Source organism: Harpia harpyja, chromosome 6 (genome assembly GCF_026419915.1).
Source record: "Harpia harpyja isolate bHarHar1 chromosome 6, bHarHar1 primary haplotype, whole genome shotgun sequence".
Taxonomy (NCBI): domain Eukaryota; kingdom Metazoa; phylum Chordata; class Aves; order Accipitriformes; family Accipitridae; genus Harpia; species Harpia harpyja.
Window position 1 is genome coordinate 65,829,003 of NC_068945.1, and position 27,084 is coordinate 65,856,086.

General features: G+C 41.9%; 1 protein-coding gene across 2 annotated transcripts in view; it reads right to left on the reverse strand.

Annotated features, from left to right (window-relative positions):
• The window catches only part of TAF3 (TATA-box binding protein associated factor 3), a 121,037-nt gene that overhangs the window by 3,766 nt on the left and 90,187 nt on the right, over positions 1 to 27,084 (reverse strand). For both annotated transcript variants that reach the window (XM_052790012.1, XM_052790014.1), the window contains exons 3-5: positions 24,790 to 26,606; positions 19,715 to 19,797; positions 2,875 to 3,130 (exon numbers count right to left, since the gene is read on the reverse strand). In XM_052790012.1, coding sequence (XP_052645972.1) covers positions 2,875 to 3,130; positions 19,715 to 19,797; positions 24,790 to 26,606 — 2,156 coding nt within the window. The remainder of the gene's footprint in view (positions 1 to 2,874; positions 3,131 to 19,714; positions 19,798 to 24,789; positions 26,607 to 27,084) is intronic.

Here is a 27,084-nt window from a genome sequence, read left to right on the forward strand (position 1 = left end):
GGTATTACCCTGATTTTGTCATTTCTTTATGAAGATTGGCACATTATCACTGAATCTCAAAAACACAAACTGTTTTGTTCTCAGCTTTTGTGCATTTACACGTATCTAAGGCAGTAACTTTTTGCTATCTGTACAACTTACAAAAATGATATTAAAAAGTAGTAGATGAAAAGCCCCAACCAAATGCTCTTAGGAAAAAAAACCCCAAACACTACACGGTGGTCTGTACATCTTACACCACTTCCTGAAAAATCAATAGGAATGTACCAGAGCTGCAACCAGCACATCACTCTTGACTGACTCCTCTTAAAGCCCTCAATTTTTTTGTGGTTTAAAACTGGAAAATACAAAGCCCAGGAATATTAAGCAGGGAACAAACCCCTTCCCAACAGCGATACGGAGGAGGCGATGTCATAAAATGAACTCGATGTTAAAGCTGATTGATTGCAATAATGATTCCTATCTACACATCTAATCTCACATCCGGCAAAGTCATTTAAAGTTGGTAGAGGAGCATCTGCTCCGCGGGTGAACCGTCCGCAGCCGGCGTGAAAAGGTCCGTAGCCGTTTCTGCGGGGTAATCCTGCTCTGCCACGGTGGTGCAGAGCAGCAACGCTGCGGGCCGTGGGGCTGACAGCCACGGCCCTTTGCAACCTGCTCGAGCGACCCGGCTGCGCCCGCGCCGTCCTCCGGCGCGGGTGCCGGCACTTGGCAGGCATCCCATCCAGGGTGCTGCCTGTTTTAGGCGCTGGTTTAGGCTGCCAGGTGTAGGCAGCGCTGCCTCGTGGTGTCCCATTAGAAGAGAGATACCCTGACTTTTCCAAACTTTAGTTTTTTCGGGGGGGATGTTTGTCTGCGGAATGCCTGTCTCAGGCTTTCAGGGGCTGGAGAGGGGCAGGGTGGTGTATAATCACTGAAACCTCTGCCTGTTCGTTAAACAAGAACTTGGGCTGCTGAATGAGGATGTTAAAAATATTGCCTAACTTCTCACTCCTTAATGAGCCAAGGGTCCTGGAAGGAGGGACAGTACGTGACTGCTGAATGCTATTTTAGTACAAACCGCTGAGAGTTAATGATCAGAGCACATTGGCTGAGATGCTATCCTTCAGGGAGATCCCACATCGTATCTTTTTTTTTTAAAGCTATAAAATCATCCTCCTGTCCTCCCCTGCGGAAGGGAGTTGCGCACCTCTGTCACACTGGCTCCAATCTTATCTCTAGAAGAGCTTTCCCGTGCGACTTGGGGAAAGCCATTTCATCGTTCTGTGTCCTGGATTCCCTTCATACAAGAGGCTAATAGTTATTAATTATTCCCTTCTTCCCCAGCCTCTCTCTCAGCTTTTTGACTTACAAATGTCTCACATCAGGAGTCTCTCTGCATGTAGGATCCTAATGCAGCAAAGCCCTGGTTTCAACTATAATGTTGTAAAAGAAAGAAATAAACTGGAGCCTACCCGTCCTCTGAATCCTCCATAAAGTGCTAAGAGTGTTGCCACCAGAAGTACCTAGGCAAATTTCTAGGTTTTCCTTTAAACTAACATAATCTCTAAATTATTTGCTATTAATGCTTACTAGAGAAAATGGGATGTAGTACAGTATTTTGGAAATGCTTCTCTCTCAGAGTGAATTTCCAAGCTGTAATACGTAAGAGTGATACTGCATTTACACCTGCGATACAGAAGCTGAGGATGTGTATCCTGCACCCTAAAGATATGCACAGCCTATGTGAGGTCCTCCCGTGCTGTAACTAACTCGGGAGTGAAATGTAGCAGCTGTTTAAATAGTGACCAGTAACATGATACAACAGTTTAAGTCCAGCAAGAGAAGAGCACCTTTTCCGTTAGAAACGGCGAGGTAGTTTTACACTAGGAACCATTATAAAAACAGGAATTAAAAAAAGGAGAAAAATCATGCATATGTTGCAATTAAAGCACAGGAAACTCTGTAATAAAAGCAAGTTTTGGGTGTTTTAAATGCTCTAAATGCAGATTTTTAAACTGCTACCCACTACATATAAGCAAGGTGTCACCAGCCAAGCTGGAACTTTGCCAGGACAGGAAGGATAACACCACTGCTCCTGTTCTTAATGGTATCTGCTGCTCTTCAATGATCAGAAACGGACTTCCATTTTACATTGCATCCAAAGTAGAAATTTCCAGTAGCACAGCAATCCTAGTCCTGCCCAGAGGTATGTCCATGTTCTTTTAGAGAATGTTGTTTCTACATCGTGTTGGATGGGAGACTTTTCTAAAGGAATGAAGAAGTCTTAATGCTGCCAGCTAGGGGCCAAGTCCAGAGCGTATGTCAAACAGACTAATGAACTGCAGACTAATGAACTATCTACAGACTTCCTGAGGTGCACAAACATTTGCAATTTCTGTATGTTGAGGAACTCAGAAAAGAGATTAGTGGACTCTCCACATTTCAAATGAGGGCTAAGTCAAATTCTTGATGTTGTATGAGGGTTTTGTACTTGACCTGACTGACAGCAAAATCTATGGTGAGTTTGACATTTGAGGTTTCAATTCAGCACTTCTGAAAGCATCTGTGAAAAAATCTCCACCTCCAAAAATAAATGCTCTCAGTCAGTTAGCAGAAAATACCGGGTGGGATATAACTGGACTTGTTAGAAGAAACTTAAATATTGAACTGGGAACACAGAAAAAAATTCAGTCCAAGTAGTAGTGTTTTCAGTTATTAACCCCTCAAAACACATGCATGGAAGCAAGGGCCGAATAAAGAGTAGCTAAATAGAGAGGAACATCACAAGTCCAGGGACCTCAGCTGGAGAGGATGAGTCACCCAGCGGCTCAACGATCCAAGAGATGAACGTCACCGGCACCGGGACAAAACGCGGCAGCGTGTGTTACCTACCACGTAAGTACTGACGGTCTCGGTCACCACGCTCCTGACCGGAGCTTTGGAGCCTCCGGCTGCCGAGACGGCTGGAGAGGGTGGTGGGATGAGGACCGGCGAGACGGTGGGCTGGGGAGGAGGAGGAGCTGGAGCTGGAGGAGGGGTGACATGAACGGGAGCTGGGACCGGTGACGGCACAGGCGGAGGTGTTTTGGGCCGGCTCACGGGAGTAGAAGGTTTGACCTCTGGAGCTGGCACCACTTTGCTGATGACTCTGTCAAAATGAGACCAAAAATGAGAATTGTTAAGAGTTGATGGAAAAGAAAGCAACGATCGATCACCTACTAGACAAAGAAAATATAGTGCAGCTAATTCGCATCACCTTTCGGTCAGTAAAGAGGCTGGGTTTCAATCCAACACAAGGACTGTTGTCGTTGCTACACCCATCCATGGGACAGGATAAAGCACCGAGCCATTACAAAGTGAACGCCAGCACAGCCTGAACCACTCTGTAGCTCTCTGTCATATAAATATTCTCTGTGGCTTTACTAAACCTTGTTTCATTAAGTTTTACTACATTAGCAGCTCAATATGTGGGAAATATTAGAAAGGAAAGTTAATCAGCTGTGAACAGCACTGATTTTAATCTTCAAACTGAGAGACAGTATCATCCTCTTAAGATCCTACATTAGGGGGTTCTCCAAATATTTGCTAGTTTGGTATTTCTTTCCCCAAATGTTTATGAAATCAGCAGTGGATCTAGTCAGGACAAATAAATGACGCACACTATATACTCAGCAGTTAAAATATTGCTACTTACTCGAGTAGCTGAAGTAGACAGGATGTAGCTCTAGTAAATACACAGTATAGAATAATCTTGACCAGGAAGGGGGATACATAGAGGACCCAACGTTTATTAATGAATGTTGATACACAGCGTTATTGATGTGCATGCAATTTAACGGACAAGACAGAAAAAGCCCTTACTATAAGGCTCTAGATTAGAAACATAAAGAGAAGGAAAAGGATGTTTTAGAAAACAAAACAAAAAAACCCTCAAACAAAACACAGGATAGGTCTATTTGTTTTACCACATTTTGGTAAATCATTTAACTAACTTATTTATATTTGAATGGTAACTGTGGGAGTGCAATTGATTTGTGATGGGACTGTAGGAAGAAGGCGATTTAAAGAAAGGTTAGACATTCCAGAGAGGAGGATATCTTAAGAAAGCAAAAAAACGGAGACATCAGTAGGAAAACCATGACGAAAATCAAATTCCAACAACTCCTGAGAACCAGGCAAGTCCAGCTCCACTGTCAATGGGAATTTTACATTCAGCTTGAGAGTTTACTGCAACTCTCTTATGATATTCAAAAGGCAGTACCACTATGATCGGAGGAGACATTGTCTGCATTTCAAGTCAATAATCCAAGCCATCATTTGAGAAGGGCTTGGAATTATACAGTATTTATGCTTGGCTGAGATAATAGAGTTTTTCTCCCAAGATATGCCACTCGCACTACTAAATCAGAACTGTGGCAAGTTATAGTAAACCCAGACTTAGTAAAAGGAAACAGAGCACTGGGTTTGGTACTCCTGCCTAACCTGCCAACTGTAGCATCACACCTACCTTCCACGACCTACTATGAGGACTAGGTGAAGAAAAGCAAACCCAAGGCAGTTTAGGAACTTAGAGTGGAGCAGAATCTAAAAGGCTTTAGATGAATTTCCATCAACAACACTGAAGACTTTCACACCACTTGATGTCCTAGTGATTGCTTCAGGTACCTCATCTGGGAGGTCAGGTTCTATGTGTCAGTAACGTGCTAGACTGTGAGTCAAAGTACAGGACTCCTAATTTACGTTGTCTGTGACTTGCAGAAGGAAGGAAATCCTATTATCAGGCCATCCTGGGAGCAACCTACACATCAGATCAAGCCTCTTTCTCCTGTTAGTGGGATACATCTGAAAACCCACTGTTATCTCCCACCAAGAAAGTCTTCTCTCTGGCTCTTGATGTCCACGATGCGTTTCTGGTTCAATGGAAGTCTTAGTGGGAGGCTCCCTGGGGCTCCTGCCAGACTGGCCAGCCCAACTCCGATGCTTCTTCTGTGCCTTCCTACTTCCACTGCTCCCACAGAGAGTCCTGGCTCCCAACGCTGAATGCCTAAGACCTTGGTCGGCAGCATGGTTTGCAAAGTCACCCTCACGACTTGAGAGCCAACTTTCAGTAAAAAAAGTCTTAGCAATAATAAAAGCGAGGAGTAGGGCAGACAGCAAAATATTTGGCACAGCAGAAGTCATTTGGACGGTTTCAAACATCATTACTCCTTCTTTCCCTGCCTCACTCTTCTACCCCCTACAAGTAAACAGCCCTGCTATGAGTTCTTCAGGGAGTCAACCCTCCCCAAGTCTAGACTAGGAAATGTATTAGCTAGTAGGATTTTAAACACAACTTTGCACACAGTGTAAACAGTTTAAAAGCAGTATTAGCTAATACAATTTGAATAAGAGTGACCATGCCCAGCTAACATATGAAATTAAATTACACAGTTTCTTGGTCTAGATAAAGTCAGGTTCCCCTCCTGACAGGGTCTTCAAAGCCACTCTGCTAACAACTGCAGAAGCTACAAGGAATAACATATACGACAACTTCCAAAACTACAAATATTCATTAGCGGGCGACACACACTCATCAATTGGCTGGTTTGCTTGAAGTGTGCAATTAGGACATGTTCAGTATATAGGGCAGCTTGTTTATCTTGGGTTTAGAGCTCAGTTATCAAAACAGGAGATCGGCATTTTGGAGCACGCTTGGGCCTACCACTCCCTTGGGCTAATAAAGTTCAGAGACTTCAGACTCCAGAGTGGAGAAATGAATGGCTTTGTGCTACACCATTAGAGGTGATGGAGTAATCTCAGCAAGGGTGGTTTAGCCTGTCCTCTGTCCCAAAGAAGGGGCTGCATACACGGCAATATGGAGGTGGGGAGAAATCAAAGGGAAATAGCAGTCCCACGACTAATAGTTAATGTTACTTCAGACTTGGAGAGAAACCTAATATCAAAACACTATGTAAATGATGGCAAGATTTATGAGCTCTATTTAATAGACAGGAAAAGTGAGGCACAGAGCACACTGCAAGTAGGCAGTACTCACTACAGCAAAGCTTCGATCCTCCTGGTACCTAGGTCCCTGCTAGGATTTAAACTCTACTTTTGGACATCACCATACATATCTCGCTACCTTCTTTCCCAAGTGTGCTTTTCATATGCTTCCAAAATCACCACTTGTATATTAAAAGTCTGTAAGTACAATACTAAATAAGACAAAATTTCATCTCCCTCCCCACCCCAATCCAAAAACTCTAAAACTGAGGCTGGGTTAGTATTTTTTGAGGTAAGCGAATACAAATGAACATCATCCACCATCAACACATTCAGAGGCCTGAGACAAGAATTACACTTCTCTGCAGGCTGCTTGCCTGACAATATATCACAAACACATTCTACACTGAAAGATAAAAAGTCAATTAAAGTTGTTTTTGAAGCAAAATCGTTCCTCCAGAATGAAGGGGTGTGAGAGAACCCTTGGAATAGATGTGGTAATAAAAGTCTCTATAAATCATAACTAAAGGCTACCACTCCCTTTAAGAAAAAAACAGAATTAATGTAAACACTGTGTATCTGGTTGTGTGCAACCTAAATTCACTTTGGATTTCTTCTTAAATGCTAGCAGGAACTGTATTTCTTACAGAACCTTGGTGCATTTATAATTGAACGCATGTAGCGATGCACCTCTTCATAACGATAGAGTGAATAAAAACCTATTTTAATCATTACTCCGGGGCAATCACCCCGTTCACAGCTACAGATCCAAACCCAAACAGGATGAAAATGAAGTGTCGACTTGCAGGCAAAGTGCAAATTCTACCAAGATTTTAAGTGTCGCAACAGGTCAGTTGGTTTATAATCAGTTCTAACTGGCATGAGCCGTAACACGTTACATCTGGAGCAAAATGAGGCTCCAAGGTGTGAAATGGTTTCCTATCTTTGGAAGTAATTTATTTGATTTCATTCTGATCCTTACAGCTGAAAGCCCCATTGACTGCTTGATATAAACACAGGGAAAAGACATGTGCACCGAAAGGAAATGGCTTTTCAAAAATAGGATATGAGCCACGGGGCTGAGTGATTGCTATGGGTGATGAGCTCCAAAAAAACGCTGTATCAGTACTTTGAAAGGTCTAGTGAAAAATCACAGGAATCTTTGTTTCTCAAAGGCAGAGCTCCAAAGAAGCTGTTTCTCTGCCCAAAGGAAAAACACCATTTGAAAAGTCCTAATTCTTTTCTGAACCCATGACCCATTTTTAAGTAAGGAGCAGGAGCTAAAGGGCTCTTTGTATGTAGGAAAATGACACCATCACTGCACTGACGTAATCAAAACTAGTACAACTCACTTGGATTATTACGAGTGGTATTATTATCTATTAGTATTGCTATTCCCTTCTTGATATAAGTTCCTCAATGCTAGAAAGTTAAGTGGTGTAACTATTTTATCACTGCAACAGTCACACCTGGAACTGAGATTGTTGCACCAGAAAAAAACGGAATTGTCTAAGACCTATGGGTAAGAGTGTCAAAACCACCCAGGGGAATTCGGAAGATTTCCATATGGTTTAGATTCTTCACAGATTAGAGGTGATTTTGAAAATTTTATTCCAACCCTGGAGAAGAATCAGTGTAATTTAAGCTCTGTAATGTAGGCTAATTCCCATATTACTTTTAGAAAGGGAAATTTAGTTTTTATCGCTTATGCCCTGCTGCATATTTTATTCTGTGCCAACAGGTCATATTGGCAAATACAAGCTTCACAAATACACACTATGACCAACTCATGCATTTGCAGAGTGCCAAAATGTATCAACCCCCCAGCGGAGGCCCTAGAAATTTTGCAAGTGGAAAGACTTCAGTGCTTAAACTTGAAATTAAAAAAATATAAATATTTTCATGTGATAAATTGCCTGCAAAGTGAAATTCTTCTCTATCAGGGAAAATAAACTTTGAACACTTATTCCAAGGTATCATCCATTTTTGTGGACGCTGCCTGGTCTCACACAAACGGCACAACTTCCACCTAAGCATGTTGACCTTCAATGGCGCACGTGGAGCTCAACAGCCCATTCTCCATTTCATCACTATGGCAAAACCCCGCAAACATCCCTTCCCGGGCAAATGAGTCTAGTGATTTTACAGGCATCGTGTCACCTAATCCCATTCGCAAGTTTATTGAGCTTCACCTTAAAACCGGTTTAGCTTTTTGTTCCCACCATTACCCTGTTCCAGGATCTCACCGCTCTGATGGCACAGCAACCTCTTCTAATTTCCAGCCTACATTCATAGCCAATTAAGTCCCATTTGTTTTTTGTGCCAACGTTGTTCTTTAGCTTAAATTGCTTTCTCCCTCCAAAATGTTTACTTGCCTAAGGTATTTGTATCCAGCAATCATATCCCCTCTTCACATGCTAGACTAAACACACAAAGTTGCTCCCCTCTCCTATCATAACACGGGCTCCCCTATGCTCCCCCTAACAGCGCTCCAAGCCTTCCTCTGCACCTGCTCTTCCCAATTCATCCTTCCTGAAGACAAGCTGCCTTCAAGAATTGAATATAACATTTCAGATGAAGTGTCAACAGGTTCTCATATGATGGCCCGGACACTTTCACTATCTCTGCTAAAATTACCTCTTGCAATGCATCCTACGGTCACACTTGTATCATGTTGGCCACTCTTGTCGTTCTGTGATCAACTAACGATCCCTCACCCACTTAATGCACCTACCATAGTGATACATCTACCGATCAGCCCTTTACTTCTGGCTGAAGTTTCTATTGGTACACTTCAAATGCAAAGCCTTAACGGCCATTTTTCATTTACTGAATTAAATACCATTTTTCCCTTCAAGGGGATCCAGTTCTTTCCAGACAATCATCAGATCCTCATTTGTACTGACACGCTCCTTCAACCTTACTGCCAACAAAAAGCATCAGCGTTCTACCTCCTTCTGTGACAAAATTTTAAATGAAATTATTAAATCAAACCAGTCCTGAAATACATCCTTGAGCATGTTCACTAGTAACCTCCTCTCTGGTTATACAAGCTCTCTTACAACTCTCAGTTGCTACCTTCCTTTGAGCTAGTTCCTTGCTGCTGAGCAGCTCCTCTGCTAATCCCGTCTTCGCCAGCTTCACTATGAATGTCCTGCGTGATAGTATTAAACATTTTCCCGAAATCCAGTTCGAATTTGCCATCTTCTATTCATCCAGAAGAGAGCATTCCTTCTTCCAATGGTAGGATAGATGTCAACTTTATTCCAACTACTCACATGCCAGTGTCTCACCTCTTCTCCACCGCAGCTGTGACTTTCCCTTGGAGGGGAAGTGATTTGATCCTGCACCCAGGGGTGGCTTCCCCAGGCCAGAAGAAATCACTCCGCAGTGGGAGGTGGAGGCAGCTGCTCTCAGCATTGGTGGTGGAAACAAATACCCAAGATGCACAGCAAAAAATCAGCTGTTGCCAGCTGCATCTCTTGCAGGGACTGCCAATTGGACTAGGCTAGCCTAGAAAATCAGTTACTTATCAAAGATTGGTATCAAGCCTGTTGGTATGGTTTACTTCCATTCTGTGTTTTATTCCATTACTTCCAAGCCTTTAATCAGCTCTTCCTCCAAAATTTGTTTTATAATTATGTGCACTGCTGTCATCGGGTGTCTAAATCACTTTCCCTTTCTTCCCTTCTTCAGCACTTCTATTTATTCTATTATTTATTAAAAATAGATCTAACAAACATTGCACTTTAAAATAAAAAGAAATATATTAAAAATTACCTGTCACTGAGTCTGCAAATTCACGACCCAGTTCTTCTAGAACTTGGGAGAAAGATTATCCCATTCCTTGACTTCAGCGCGTAAAGGTCCCTATATTTTACTTCCCAATTCATTATGGTAATTTCCACCACCGTCAACTGCTGTTATCCGTCTTGTCCCAGTTCTCAGTAGAGAACGAACATAGGATCAGAAGGAAAGTATTCTTTCTGTTCTTTGCTCATACCGATATCATCCTTCATCTTCTCCCTGTCTTCATTTCCATGGTCCATCTTCTTCCCTTCTTTTCCTATTTGCTCAATATCCTTCACAACATTTAATTCAGCTTGACTTCTGCCAAGCCTGACTTCATCTCCACAGTCTTTGGCCTTGAAGACGTAACTTCTTTGCTAACAGACTTTTTCTCCTAGAGGTATGATGCTTATTCCTAACATCCTTTTGGAAGGAGTTATTCACACAATTCACTCTGTAGTCATTTTGCTACAAGTGCCCCCCTCCCACAGGCAGAAAACACCACTTTTGAATCCATTAGGTCTTCAGTCCAGCTGACATGTCTAGGTAACTCCTTTGGTTTATGGGCATTTGCACTCTTGAAATTGAATTACAGGTTTTTCTACTGTTTATTTTTCCATTACTTTAAGTGAAACAGAGTTCTGCCCTTGGCCTCCACCCTCCGTATCTGTTACAGCAGGGTATTTCTCCCAACAACCACAAACACCCTTCTGCCGATGACTCCTAAATCTCCCTCCCGTTCTTTCTCACCATTCTGACTTACATCTCCGGATGGTTCATCGCCAGTCTGACAAAACAAAACTGAGCTGGTAGCGTGGCGTCTTGGTATCTTTCATCTTCTTTCCTCTCTTATCATCAATAACAAGCTGCTCAGAGCTTCGATGTGAAAACCACCTGGCATTATCCCCTTCTGCTGAGCTCTCAACAGCAAAACCAGAAGCTGGTAAAACATGTTTATGCCAATGAGCTCTTCGCAAACTTTCTCTTATGTGTTCTTTGCAAACTGCCCTTTATTGTCATTTGTTTTGGGCTATGTTATGGGATGCATGATCTAGAAGCTTGCCCATAAACCAATCCTACATCTACTCTCTTTAATGAGAACTAGTGTAGAATACGAATTTTATTAACTACCACAAAACTATGCCAGCAAACTGTAATTTCCAGCTTGTTACTGAGACGTGTTTTTGAAAGAACCAAGCGAGCCGGTCAGTCCTGAACTTGGAGGCTCCGTACAGCTAGAGATCAATTGCTCGCAGGACAACTCTACTAAATTCAGGTAGGACCACCTTTTTCTTTTGTGTCTATGGATGGCTACTTCTTTATGGCTCTCTTGCCCACATCCAGCTCCCAGGAACTAGAACATGAATCCTTGGGTCTGTACAGTTTCCTCACTTTTGTGTAAAAACTTCAAGAAAAGAGTGAATAAAAAGAAGCACTTCTGTCAAAGACAAGAACAAATCAGTCTCTTGCAGTCATCTTCTACGGAGCAAAGTCTATTTTTTAAACAAATACCCATCTGCCTTTCTAATCTTTCACACATATTTGGTCGCTTTCTGTTGTGCTTTATAAGGGCAGCTGCTCATGCCCATTTAGACAAGCAATTTGCTTATGTGTCTAAACCTGCCTGAAGTATTTTTCTTTTTTTTTTTTTAATTGTGGTATATAGTGTACAATTTTTTTACTCTTGAGCAATAAGCAGCAAAATCAAAGAATCTCACAGTAAGTTGTTTTGTTTTCTAATGACTCAAGCCTTTTTACAGATTCACTTTTGGAGTCATCACCCAATGTGGCCAGCAGCAAAATGAAAATAATTTGCCACAGCCTACCACCTTCCATAAACAGGATGAATAATTAGTTGGGGTGGCTTCAGTAATTAAAAAAAAAAAGAATAGAAGAAAAAAGCTAAGGACTACATCTGAAGTTGGAAATAACTCACACTCAAGGAAGAAAAAACTCTTCTGAATCACCTCTAGAAATATAAACAAAAATGATCATTTACTTGTTTTGGTAAAAGGGATATGGTATTCTTCATTTTTTGCATGTAAAAGCTGCAATCCTGCAGCAACGGAGAGGCTGGGGAACCTCCACTGAAGTGAAGGAGACTTTTGGATGGATATAAGACCACACATGGGGATTTTACTGCAGGATCAGGGCCAATATGTTACACTAAAAAAGAATAATTGGGAAGGGGATATGAATCATACCCAAGACAATATCTTCATTAAAATATATTCAGCATTTAAAAAGGCACTGAAAATCAGTCCTCCAGCTCTTACAATTTAAAAGACTACAGAACAGAAAAATGTGGGTATGTATATACACACACACACACACAAAGATTTATGAAAGCTGTAAAGATCACTGGAATTCCTTAAGCACACCTCTGCAGCCTTGCAGAGGAGCAAGATCATTTCCCATTACTTTGCCTCCTCACTTAGGTGGTCTATTGATCATATAAAAAAATTATTTCACCATTACGCGCTCTTTTCCGTCTTACAGCAAAAGTTGGATTGACACCCAGAGCATTAATTCTGTTAACGCACGGTTAACAACACAGTCTTTCTCTGCGAAGTGCTACACTGTAAAATAATTGGGATACCCATTAGTACTGCAATAAACACAGACTTTTGCTGCCCGGACTCTATTGTTTAATTTTTCCAAACAGTGGTTTATCCTTCTACATTTTTCTCCCTGAAGTATCACTTTTTCCCTCCTCTTTAATTCCACACTAAGTTCTCCTCCAGAGCTTTCTGTTGAATAAGCAACGTCTCGCAGGGTAACCAACACCGCCCACAGCTGTGTCCCACAATAGCCCCATGCTGCTTGCATTACGTCTTTTGGAGGATTTGGTCACGGTGCCTTAACTGCTCCAAACACTGCTCTTATTCATAAAAACGTGCGGAAGGAGGGGCTTCCAGCAGGATTCCTTTACCTGTTTCCCCACCACAAAACAGTGAAATAAATGGAATGGGTCATGAGCTACTTGGCCAGTAATGCAAACCTATGGCTTGACAAGTCAATAAAAAGCCAATCCTTTCCTCCCCAGCCACACGTAGGGAGCCAAGGCTAGAGGCAAACAATTTGGGTATGCCTACACAGGGAGGTTAATGAACCCCATTATTCAGCTATTGTGGGCAAACACTATGAAGACAGTCATCTAAATTATCAAAGTCTGAGTAGCTCTCCACTGAATAGCACTCGAAGTTCAAAAGTTTCTTCACATGGTCTGATTTATCTGTACGAGAACAACCCTATTAAAAATGAAAGATCCTGAACATCCACCAAAGATGATACTTTAAAAATAAGATGCATTCTTGGAAACTACATAGGGCAGAATTCTAGTTTAACTGAAGCTAATAGCAAAGTCCTGTCTTAGGTATCTAGCTTTTTTCCACAACTCCCGGGGAGTTTGAGCAGTTTTCAAAAAAATACATAATCATGTTGCAGCAGCAACTACAGATCCCCAGTGAGCTTAGGGGAATACCACCATGGTCCTTGCCTAATTTCTTGTCTTCAACCAGGTCAATAAAAAGCTATTGATGGGTTTGCTAATACCATCGTCTTCTCTCCTCCCTTGGTACCATTACCTTTATAAAGTCTGATTGTGTATGTGTATGTGTAGTTTTCCCAAGAAAATTCACTCTCTGGAGAGTCTGCAGCTCAACTCTTACATAAATTAAAGCTTGTTGCAGATAGGAGATCCATCATTTAGGCATCTGGTTTTTGGAGAACATTACCCTATAATAAACTTGGTGGCTGCAGGTTAGATAATGAAGTTTTACAGAATTTCAAAAAGTATGAATAAAGAACTGTTTTAGTGCAATTCTGTTGCCCAGCTGTGGTTGCACTTAAAATAACAAATTCTTGAGCAAGTAGCAGTGATGACCCAAACCATGTAAATTTATGAAAAATAAACTCCTCCAACAGTCCAGCTGTGTTTCAGGTAGGGTTATAGCTTCAACGTGGAGATTTTCTCAAGCTGCATTTCCTTTCAGGCTTCCATTTTTTCAGACACATGCTATTTTGCCTATTTATAAAAATACGTGCCATGAGCACCTTACTGCAGTAGAAGTTCTTAGGTGGACGATCACAGAAACTCGGTGTAATAAAACAGAAAGCGACAGGACAGGCTCCGGTTTGGTCTATATTGCCACTTGGATTTGAGATTCCCTACAAAGGATGTCAGCTAGCTATGCTGGTGCCTTTTGTCATGGGGATATCATGCAGTCGAGTGAGCCTCCAAACGAATGTAAGTTAGGCCTTGGACTGATAATATCCTACCAAGCGATAAAAAGCTTTAGTGGAGTCAATTAAATATCTGGATAACAAAAATTTTTCTATCCCTTAATCCTTTTAGGATTTTATTTTACAATCCACAGGTTATTTAATATACATTTTTTTATAAACACATACGCATACGTATCTGAGCATGTGTGCAATCTGGTTTTGGAGAAAGTCACATATCTACTCGCTTTAAAAATATGTAAGATAAGGGGCAACTTCATTAGAGCAGCAGGTCAGGTTTACAAGTTAAACACTGTTAAAAGACCTGTCTTTCCCCTTCTCATGTCTTGTTTCCAGGTTCCCTGCTGATGGCAGAGCTATGATATGATGCAGTACAAGTCTGGAGCAAAAGCCTGAAATTTTAAGGTAGATCTGGAGACCTGATTTCACAAAAAATATATATCCTGCTTCTAAGTCACAGAAGCACTGGAACAGCAACCGGTGAGTGGTACTCTGCTTTGTGGTCTGGCACTAGTGTCAGAAGCCATGTGTTTTTTCTTAAAAACTGTATTTAAATGTAGAATCAATTTATCTGAAGTATTAAAAATTACAGCACGTACTTTTGCTGAAGTTTATGTCAACTGTGGTAGTAGCTGGAATGTCAACACCTCATCAACAGATACGCTTTTTAAAAACTTATGGGTATAAAAAATGATTGTGCTTAAGAAAAAATAACTAGACAAAAAGAAACCATGGTGCAATTGAATAAAAGTATTAAATTCTGCTCATCATTTGCAGTCGATTTAAAATTTAGAAGTCTATACTAGCTCTGGGTTTTTGTTTTGTTTTGTTTTTTTAAAAAAAGATAGCATCTCTAGTTCCTTCCTATGCTAACTCAGTTAGCAATCTACCTTGATAACACTGGAGTGGAAAAAAAAAAATCAGTGAAAAACCCTTCCAACATATCATTCAAATCATATCTAAAAAGGTGGTCATAAATATTTTAGAACCCAAGCAAACCAATAAGAGCTAGGCCCATTAAGGATAAGATCTTTTACAACAAATTAAATAAAACAATTTATTGAAGCCTGGACTTGAGATAAACTAGATTTACTAGCTGACCTTTTATTCATTTAAAGAACAAAATTAGCTCTAATTGCATTAGAATGGAATCCAGTAAATTTCTTCTAATGTGGCATCCATGCAAGTATTGCTGTAATTGTTTACAACTAAGATGGAAATGCTTTGATTATAATCTACTTTCTTCTTGTTTTACTGTGCAGTTAAAACACTGGCAAAAAAAAGCTAAAGTAGAACAGTTTTTCCAATGTGGGTTTATCCATCTTTCAGCAACAGTACATTTTTGTGTCTATTAACCTAACGTTATTAATACCTGTCTCTTTTGAACTGATGTGTGTTGTAAGAATATTTGCACACCAGACAAGCTCAAATGCAGGTGTCACTTTGAATCTAGGAGCAATATGTACTCGTATTCACAGAAACAAGAAAGAAGGAGACTTCTCTGACACTACCATCACTACTTTGTACGTTGGTCCAAGTAGAGGAGCCAAGAAGTGAAATGATAGACAAGAAACAGTTTGCTACACTGCAAAGGCATTTTCCTCACCACTGCTGCATTATTTGAGTAAACTTGTGTTGCCGTTGTGCTGTGTTTATGGTATGACATGAATCTCCATTTCAAGCACCATCAATCTGACACTTTTTCTTCAGACACCCGAAAGACTTCATGGGCTCACCAAGATCTGTAAGTAGTTCCATTAAAGACAATGTTTTATATGAAGTTCCCCCAAACAAACCAACCTCCAGTTGAATAGGTACTTAAGTACTTCCAAAAGCCTCCAAACAGCTCTTCTCTCTAACAGAGGAAATGGAAATAACTCATTACTCCATCTAGTTTTCACTCATCAAATTCTATGAATCCCCCAAAACTTTTCTCATACCTCTCCACAGCTGTACTGGGTTTGCATGGCAAGGTTTTGGTAGCAGGGGGGTTACAGGGTGGCTTCTGTGAGAAGCTGCTAGAAGCTTCCCCCATGTCCAACAGAGCCAATGCCAGCCGGCTCCAAGACAGACCCACCACTGGCCAAGGCTGAGCCCATCAGCAACGGTGGTAGTGCCTCTGGGAGAACACATTTAAGAAGGGGAAAAAGTTGCAGCAGGCACAGAAACAGCAGCCAGAGAGAGGAGTGAGAAGATGTGAGAGCACCAGCCCTGCAGACCCCCAGGTCAGTGCAGAAGGAGGGGAGGGGATGCTCCAGGCGCCGGAGCAGAGATTCCCCTGCAGCCCGTGGGGAAGACCACGGTGAGGCAGGCTGTCCCCCTGCAGCCCAGGGAGGTCCACGGGGGAGCAGATCTCCACCTGCAGCCCAGGAACAGAGGACCCCACGCTGGAGAAGGGGGATGCCCGAAGGAGGCTGTGACCCCGTGGGAAGCCCGCACTGGAGCAGGCTCCTGGCAGGACCTGTGGCCCCGTGGAGAGAGGAGCCCAGGCTGGAGCAGGTTTGCTGGCAGGACTTGTGACCCCATGGGCGACCCACGCTGGAGCAGTCTGTGCCTGAAGGACTGCAGCCCAGGGGAGGAACCGATGCTGGAGCAGTTCGTGAAGAACTGCAGCCCGTGGGAAGGACCCACGTTGGAGAAGTTTGTGGAGGACTGTCTCCCGTGGGTGGGACCCCACGCTGGAGCAGAGGAAGAGTGAGGAGTCCTGCCCCTGAAGAGGAAGGAGCAGCAGAGACAACGTGTGATGAACTGACCCCAACCCCCATTCCCTGTCCCTCTGCGCCACTGGAGGGGAGGAGGGAGAGAATTTGGGAGTGAAGTTAAGCCTGGGAAGAAGGGAGGGGTGGGGGGAAGGTGTTTTAAGATTTGGGTTTATTTCCATTATCTTACTCTGATTTGATTGGTCATAAATTAAACTAATTTCCCCAAGTCAAGTCTGTTTTGCCCGTGACGGTAATTGGTGAGTGATCTCTCCCTGTCCTTATCTTGAGCCATGAGGCTTTCGTTATATTTTCTCTCCCCTGTCCAGCTGAGGAGGAGAGTGACAGAGCGGCTTTGGTGGGCACCTGGCATCCAGCCAGGGTCAACCCACCACAATGGCAATTCATGGTATTCTCAAACAATCCCGTGCTAGTAAACTCCAGAGACATGCTAACTGAAACACAACATTTCTATATGATAATTGCCAGATATTCAGAACTCCGTTACCAACACAGATGAAACGTAAGTTTAATTTTCCCTTACCATAACACGTCACAAAAGCTTTTGTTTCTGCCTGTTACCAGCTGCTTAAAAGGTTGATGATCCTACTATGGTCTTTTCAACTAATAACTTTAAATAGAGGTCGCAGAGACTTCTGGTATTACTTCAGAGGTCCAAGCCACACACGCAGCTATGTAATGCTTTGCCTCAGAGGCACACCACTCCTTTTCATAACGATCACAACACATGAAAATTAAAATATGCTCTGAGTTCAGGCTGAATATTAATCGTTGAGGATGAAAGCAAAAGTTTTATTTAGAGTAGGACAGCTCCACTGCGAGCCCAGCCGCATTAGGCATCGGATCGACACACAACACAAAACAGTTCCCAGAGCCACGTGGCGCAAACTGTATAACGGCAAATTTCTTCCTGGATTTTGCCTTGGAAAACTACGACAAATCCTAAAAGCTATTACAAAGCTCCGTAAGTTCTTGTTTGCCATCAGCCAGAAGGTGCAACTGGGTGATACAGCCATTACACTGGGAGAACTTTAGGGTGCCAGTATGGTGGGCAGTGAGGAGATATTTAAGGTAGAAAAGGGAAACTAGTAAGCAAAGAGATGGAATACTAATGACTCAAACCTCATTTGGTCATGCATCCTAAAGCAATCTCAAGGACCAGAGTCACGTGGAGAAGATGAAGTTCCCCTCCTAGACGCAGTACAGATGCTGCAGGGAGCTGCAGCAAAACCACTTTTTAGCATTTCCTACCAGCTGCCTCCAGGACTCCCCTGCCCCTGAAGATCTCAGCCTTGGTGTTTAATTCTCCCCTAATTTGTCTAGAAACTTTGAGCTAAGTCAGCTTTGTGTATCTCCCATCCTGGAGTCAGGGTTTAAACCCTAGGCTCTGCCGTGCTAAGGATCACAATGCTTGAGGTCCTCAGTTGGACATCAGGGTGCCACTAAAGATGCACAAAAGAAACTGGGATTGAAGCGAGTTTCCCAAAAGGCCATAAAACAAGATTTCAGTATCTCTGACCCACCACGGGCTGGCAGGGCTGACGATGATGTACCCATATGATTTGTAGCAAGCAGATGGAGTCTGAAGTCCCTTCTCAAAATGTGTGTGGGTATGAGAAAGACTGGGGTGAGATAAGACGGGAAGCAAAGCCAACTCTCTGGTGCTAAAATATGGCTTCAGAAGTTTAATTTAGAAGCTCTGCCTTGAAAATATGACTTAATTTTCCCCAAACAAACACTAGTACAGTCCTTGAAAAAGAGGAGTTTAAAAGTATCCATAGCTCCTCAAGGAGGAAAATGGATTTGTGGGCTTTAAAGGGACAGTCTGTCCACGCGTGCACGTTCAAATTTGCACAGCAGGACAGACAACTGTTCTGAGAAAGCAGGAGCTTTCCTACAGCAATCTGAGGCACAGAAATCTTAGATCACACTCAAATACTGTGAAAGGAAAAGAGCAGAAACGGTTGAAGAGCAGGAAGAAGCCCTGATATTTGGGGTGGGGCTGTCCCATAGAAACCAAGAAATGACTAAAGTCCGGTAGTAACTTCAAACTAGTAAAACTCACCTACTGAAGGGTAGGACAGCACAGAAAAAACAGAATAATCATCAAAGACACAATTTAACTTATAAAGCAGAAAAATTAGCAATTAGGAGATTTAGTTCAGAATGGCTACAAAAGAGGAACAACTACATTAGCAATATTTAATGTGATGAATGGAAAAAAAAATCTGGTGCTCATGTTTACCATCAGACATGAAAGTGTGCTCTGTGCCATTAAAAACATGAAAAACCCAATTAAAAGAAACCCTTCACGTACAACACAGGACCAGCCTAAAAAGCCCAGTGACGCATGGTTTCCCCAGCCTCTCCAGCCACCTGTTTATGCTGTATGATCTCAGGATAGGGATCATCCTATTTACGCTCATACAGTACAAAGTAACTATTATTTGTACAACAGCACCCAATAATTAGGGAGCTAATGAACTGACATTTGAAATGTGTTAGGTACACTCATGAATAATCATCAACAGTTATAATAAAACAGACGCGTATAAAGGAATTTCAACTGTTATGTTTTAAAGCATAAAACACTTGTTAGCTGAAGAGCATTATGAAACTTAGCTGTAGGTTACACTACGGATAACCATCCATTACAGAAACCTCACTAAATATCACTGGAGGCATCATGTGACTCTAGATGGAGTCTTGTAATCCATGCCCTCGAAACGCACGGAGTGAGAAACACAGTAGAAAGGATAGAAGACTATGGGTCCCACTTGGAGAGTAGAAAAAAAAGGGCAAAATGTCCAAAAAGTTTCTATTGGTAAGCATTCTGCTTGATTTTTCATTAGCATAGTCAAAAGATGTCATAGCTGTATGGATGTCATTTGCCACTAGTTTTTAAGCGTTTCCCACTGAAAATAAGAGCTACCACAAGTGACAGAGGATGAACTGTGGTAAGCGTACACCTTGCAGATGGATTTATTTGTACTTACATCTTGTCTTGGCCTGCACCCACTCTTAATGTCAGCCGAGGAATAACCGGTGATGGAGCCGGAACAACTGGTTCCACCTTTATCTGTACAAGGGAACACAATCATCAGTCAAAGACTGCAAGCAGACTCCCAAAATATATTAATTACATGAAAGCATCGATGGAGTTAACCAAACAGAGTATATCGGCTTAATGAGACAGACCTATGACAGACTGATCACCGCTCTCTCACGCTTCGTGCTGTGGCATGGACGCTCAGAGTTTGTTGGGAGCTCCCAGCCATAGCAAATCACAAATATGAATTCCAGTCTAAAAAATCAACTTGAAACTTCATTGCATTTGTACCTGCTCATACACTTTGTTAACAAGTCTTCCTGATTTAGTATTTTCCCAGAGACACAAAAACCCCCAGTATGTTTCTAAAGAATGACATGAAATGCTTTGACCTTAGTACTCAAACTTGATAGGTGCCCAGTGGTGTTTGCACTTTTTTCTGAGATTTAAATTAAATTATTTCCCAGGTTCATCACATGAATGTACTGTGACCCTCTTGAATAAAAATTAGACACAGAGGAAGCAAATAAACCCCAAGCACCAACACTGAATACTTTATGAAAGCGCTTATCCACACAGGTATAACAGAATCACTGCTTTTTAATGCAATTAGGCTGAGGTTTCTAATGGTTATTTTTCAAATGGCCTGGTTTCCAACCTCAGTATCTGGTGGAGTTTAGACCACTTGAATATGTCCTTAACCTCCTTGAACCAGTATCTGCCAAAATTACCAACTCCCATGAAGCTACTGCTTTGCAAAACCTGTACAGAATCATATCAGATTTTACAGCTGACATTGTAATGATTCTCCATACGTAAGTTGCTCAACTTATATCCATATATATGAGAAGTGTATATACGTTATATATATATGTGAATATATATAGAAAGAGAGGGAGACTGATCTCATTTTGAGCATGTGCGTCATCCTATTTAATAAAACAACCACTTAGCTGAATCTGGTCCAGGAACTTAAAGAGACAAAGGTAGTTTGCATACGCTAAACGGAAACCTGAGCAACTCTCAGTGGGAGAAATCTGTTTTAAAAAGCTTTCATAAAGAAAAAGAGGGCAAACAATCAATTCAAAGCACAGAAAGCAGCGCAGGAGACAGCAGGCCAGAGTGGGAGGACTCAGTTAGGACTTACATTGAGGAACGGTAATGACAAAGTCCCGTGCCGTGCACCTTGCCCAAAGAATTGGAGCTGTCATCAGGAGATGTCTACTCCAGAGAGAGAAGGGCTGCAGCCTGAGTAGTATTTCTGTTTTGATGCAGTTAACCGTGCTTTTCAATGAAGGTCTCCATGGATATGCATTAGCCTACTTCACAGGTCTCTCTGTTTATATAGCACCATTTTTTGTTATGTCATTCCCCTGGAGTGTTGCAAGAGCTTTCTTCCTCTGAAGCTCCTAAGGCCTGCAACAATTTCACTGCCACTTTCCACAGGTAAGTCTCTTAACTGCTTTCCCAGGCTCTCAACTTGTAGCATTGTCCACTGGATAGAGACACGGAATTGAACCCCGGGTACAGGAGGCTCAGGCACGTGGCTTTGCACAGATTATCTTACCTCTTTTCCTGCAGGTTCCTCCTCCTGTGGTGCCTATTTGGAATACAAAGCTCCTAGGACAGGCACTGCTGCTTAGCTTCCAGCACACAGCACAGAAAGATACCCGTGTCATCCGTCCTTTGTAAAAAGGTCCTTTGTATTATTATTTGTATACCACCAAGATGTTCTAAACAATGCTGGTGGGGGCTCACGTGGCAGAGGAAAAGCACATAAAACACTTCTTTATGCTCAGATAACCGACATCGCAGTCTGCTGTGAGAGGAAAACTGGGCTCCACGACAATCCTAAATCTTATCCTTTGATACAAGAGGAGAGGAAGCATCTTTCTGCAACGCGGGTTTGCGCGTAGAGTTTGCATGACTGGCGCAGAGAGAAAATTAAGGAGCATTCACAGTTATATCCTGCATAGCCTGGTCCTCCTCGACATCGATGATAGGATTTTGATTCACGAGTAAGGGCTGTTTACTTTGGGGCAGCTCCGGCAAGCCCTGCCCCAGCGCAAGGATGGCTCCATTTCTCATGAAGCAGTACCTCAACTACTTTAGTTTACAGCTCAGCGTATTAAGGTTAGCTGAAACTGGGTCAGCAGCTGCTTCGTGAGCTGCTCAGTCGCTCCTACAGCACGCCCGGTAATCTCCATAGTAGAAATGGGGTGTAACTGCTTCGACTGCTTTTAATTTGGTTCTGCGTGCGAGGCAGTGCCCCAGCTCACCGTCTCCTTTTCTGGCTCCAAGGGCAGCACCCCAACTCTTACTGCGGAGCACAGAGCTTCAGGCGAGCCCTGCGCAAAAGCTGCTCTTGCTCGGTGCCACCACCGAACGCTTCCAGCATGCAGCCTTCAGCTTCTGCTTTCTGCCATTTATGCAGAATTCTGGTTGCTGTTCTGTGTCTTCCAGCAGCTCGGGGCAAAATTACAGGGAAAACTTGATCAAAAAGCTTCAATTCCCCAATAGGTTGGGATGCACGCTTAGGTAATAACTATAACGATACTCAAAAATGGAAACATTACCGTTGAGTCGCTCTTTTGTTTAAGTATAGCAATATTAGAAATAGAAATCTGGCATTTTCTACTGGCCATCAAGAGCTGAAACTGCAGCTAGCCCATGAACTCATCCTTCAGGTTGCGCTTACGCCTCCGAAGCGGACATGCCGTGGAAGGTTAAGTGTCCGAGCAGTAACTTGATCATTTATGGCACGACTGCTGGCTAAATAAGACATTGTGTGATCTAAAAGCTAAATTAAGGAAACATGTACTTTTAGGGGTTAAAACGAAAGAGAAGCATTCTGGAGTAATACTGGGAATTGGGGCCAGCAGAAGAGCATTTACAGTGGATTACTAAGCTTCCCAAATCACCAAAGAGGTAAAGTCCAGCAATATAAGACTCCTTTGTAGCTAACTAAAAATACATTGTCAGTGGATTTGTCCAGTTTTATGTATAAGCAATACTTCTTTCACCTGAACTAATACTAGTAGTCATATAAGCCCCTTATTGCCATGTGCTGCATTTTTTTTGCTAATCTTCAAGGATTTAGCTTCTTTGCCACATACCTCAGGGCACCAACTGATAAAGCTCTAACTCTCCATTTTTCCAGGACACCAGCAGTGCGGCCTTGCAAAAAATGAAAATCGCTCAAGAGATTTAAAGGGGAAATTTATTTTTAAAATCCTGACTTGCAGCAAAGAGGTGGATTTAAAAAAAGCTTATCTATCAAGAATCAGTTTAAATTTTAATTCTATCTGGGGACTCTTTCATGCATTCTAGCTTTAAAGTTTCTTTTGACAGGGACTTTTTGCCAAGGTAATGGGCAGCTTTGTCAATTTAATTTGTCCAAGTTTTTATTACTGTTGAACTCCTTTTCCTAATATATATATGTTCAGTCTATACCAAAGCTTTACCAGTTTGTATTTGTTTGTGTATCTGTTACATTGCTCTGAAGCAAACTAGATACAGAGATTTGCAGAAGAAATGCAAAATTGAATGTACGAGAAACAAGCCACTCATTGTCTCTATTTTATATACACACGTATTTAACTGAAAAAGAAATCTCTGCAGAAATTCTCAATGAAATACTGACAAAACATCTCAGGCTTGAAGAGCAGACAGACAAAATGGGGTATCCATGAAAGTGTTGCTGCAGTCTAAAATCAGACATTAAATTAACATGGACAACTGGACCACCACCCTGTCGATCACCGCCTCATCCACAGCAGACAAATGTTAGTTCTCCAGATCACCCAGACTCTGCACTGAAAACCCATTTGTCAACTTAAAAAATATGGCAAGTTTTGAAATCAGCAGTTTGTTTCAAGTCCAGCAGGTAGCATAACAAGGTACAGTGGCAAAAAAGGAAAGTGAGGAACGTCCCAAATGTGAGCTTGTACAAACTGAGTATTACACTCAAAGCAGGATGTAAAGAGCATCTTGGTAAAACCAGAACTTATACAGTGCTTCCTAATGCTAAGGATAGAGATTTAGGAAATCCTGTATTCAAGGTTATCACATATGAAGACAATCTCTTTCTTTTCTTCTTTTTTCTTCTTTTTTTTTAATATTAACAATTTAGTGCGTATTATAAGGTGAAGTGACAAAAAATTAGAGCAAACCCTGAATTAGGGGAGCTGTTTCTAATGGGATTTCAAATCTGATAATGTGCAAATATGCTCGTTTCATTTCTTAAATATTAAATATATTTTCAAGAGTAGGTGACAGTGGAAAGAAGAAATTATCTTTGGCTGATGTAAATCAGTAAGAGTTGCAGGAGTGGAAGGAGCTCAACCCACTTGAAAACTAGCTCTCCCCTTCTCTCTCTCAAGCATAAGACTCAAAACGAAAGGTGACATTTGAACATTTAGAGCATAATTTGAAAACAATTTTCTTACTTCAAACAAATTGGAACAACAAGGGGGCGGGCTTGCTAAGAGAGGACTCAGCAGCTCTTCTGAACATCTGAGATAACTGGTGAACTTGTTTATTTGAAGGCAGTCTGCTCCTCGTTTCTGTCCACCTAGTAATTTACAGGCTTCTACAAAGCTTTGAAACAGTAGACTTTTAGAAACGGAATTTAAAGTTTATATGAAAGGGTTGCTGGCCCTACTGGTGGAAATCTACAGAACAAAATTTGCGCTTTGCAATACTACATACATTTGTTGTGCGTGTGCTGCTGTTGAGTCTGAGCCCTAGCTTTTCAAAGTGAAAAGCGAGTCGAGGAAAACCAGGACAATCTCGCATTTCAAATTCACAGAATTGAACTTCCATTGTTTTGTCTTCCAAAAAGGTGGGACAATCCCTGAAACTCTTAGGGGATGTCTTCCTTGGAGCTGTTACTTTTAAAAAATACCAAACCTGTAATCACACATCTCCTCAAAGCTCTTAAACAACTCTCAGCAGCAAATATAGGAATCCATACGCATTTTTCAAGCAAGTATGCCATCTCAACTTATCTAAACAGCTTACCTTTTCATGTTTGTGTTTCTCTTTTTCTTTCTCTTTCTTTTCTCTTTCTTTCCTCTCCTTTTCCTTCTCCTTCTTTTCCTTTTCTTTGTCCTTCTCCCTTTCTTTCTTTTTCTTCTTCTCTTTTTTGTCTTTCTTCTTCTCTTTTGGTTTCTCTTTGTCCTCAAACAGTTTTTCAGGAAGCATTGGAGACAAGGAAGGCAACATGCTGGGAAGCCTCATGGCAGTTGGTGTGCTGAACAAGGGCAAAGACATTTCTTTGGGAGGTAACACAAGAGGTGCTGATGGAGTCTTTATCTTATCTTCCTTACCCTTATCTTTAAGTTTCTCTTTGTCTTTCTTATCCTTGTCTTTTTTGCCTTTCTCTTTCTCTTTCTTTTTATCTTTATGTTTTTCTCTCTCTTTTTTGGTGTTGCCATCTTTCAACTTTACTTTTGTGTCAGCTTCCTCAAAGTCCTTTAGTTTGAATTTATAGGGATCAAGATCATCATCTTTGAGTAGTTCCTTCCACTGAAATTTTGCTTCCTTGTTTCCTTCCTTGTCTTTATCCTTCTCCTTGTTCTTTTCCTTCTCCTTGTTTTTCTCCTTGTTTTTCTCTTTATCTTTTTCCTTTTGTTTTTCTTTCTTCTTCATTTTTGTCTTCAGCTCCTTTTTCAATTTCTTTTTCACTTCTACCGATGAAGCCAACTTGGTTTTCTCCTCATAGACTTTGAGAAGAGGTTCTGGAGTCGGTGGTGAAGCAGAAGGAGAGGAGAAATAAGTGAAGTTGGTAGGTGGATTAGAAGGTGTCCCCATGTTTGCCTTTCGAATGACCTCATCAATTGAGTCATCCATTGTCCATGAAATGTCTGAACTTGAAGTCCCACCCGAGGGAGGTATCGGAGTTGCTCCTGCCTTATTTGCATTATTGGCAGAAACAGAAGGTTTAGGAGTTGTAGTCTCTGAAATAGAAAGTCTTTTAGGACTGGTAAAAATTTCCCCTTCTGATTCAGAACCGGAGGAAAACTCAAAGGGATCCGGTTCTCGTTCTGCGCATGCACGAGCAATCACAGCATCGATTGAATCATCAATGGTCTTGTCCATTACTGGTACTTTCTTAGTCTGGTTTTCAATATTTGGCTTGGTGGCAGGCTCAGGTGGTGTCTGTCCTTGTTTTACTTGAATGTTTTCCTTTCCTATCTTGTCACTTAATGCAGCCAGAGGGGTTCTACTTGGTGTTTCAGGCTTGACAGGTGGTTGGGGAACATGAGCAGGGACCTTTGGACTTTTAGGACTTTTTGGGCTCTTGGCGCGACCTGGTGACTTTTTTTCTTTGGATCCAGATTTTGGTGAACGTATGGGACTTCCAGTTACCACTGGCGAGGGTGTAGTTTTAGGTGATTTTGTCTTCTGTCCTGGGGAACTTGTTTTGGACTTTGTTTTGGGCACAAACGGCTTTGCCTCTAAAGTTTTGGGCGTTGGCACTTGCGATTTTGCAATGGGAGCCAACATTGGTGGTTCTGGTGAAGGAGGGGCTAAGTCTGTATTGTCCTGAACATGAACTGGAGAAAGCATTGGTGGTACTTTTTGAGTATTTATTGAGCTAAGAGGCTCACGTGGTTCCAAAGCCCCGTCCAAGGTGTCCCCTTTGGAAACAGATAGTTTTGGCCGTTTCACAGGTGGAAATTCCTCAGCATCAGGACTTTCCAACGGTCTCTTGCTCAAGTAGTTCTCATCATTAATTGCCTCATCCTCTTCCATATCTCCCTCTTCTTCCAGTGGCACCTGCATGGCCTCTGCAGAGGTACCTCCATCGGTAGGCACCTGTTCCTCTTCCTCTTCTGTAACAAAGAACATTTTAAAAAAGCATTAGGATAATTAAAAATGTGTTTTATAGAAACAAACAAGCATCAGGGCAAATGTTCACATGCATCTCAGCCTGTAAGAGATAACTGGCCACCTAACAGCTTCTTACTGGTCTACCTGGAAAGAAAGTGTGGCATCTCCTCTGCCTCACATCAGCCACCATCACAACTGGCAGATGCCCTCGTCGCAGCGTAACGTCAAACCCATGAGCAGAGGATAGGAGGGTAGAGCTCACCAAGGATGGTAGACCTTGTGGGGCAGGTCCAAAGTGGCAGTTCTACCTAAAAACGTCCCGATTATTTCTTACTGCAATTGTTGGGATTACAGTAACACAAACCTGCTGCATTCATTTTAAACAAAGGGAGAGAGGTTGAAGCATTTTTTTTCTGTAACAACGTGGACTGCAAAGCATACATCAAAGTAAAATTCACTGGAATTAGCTGTCTTGCTTAC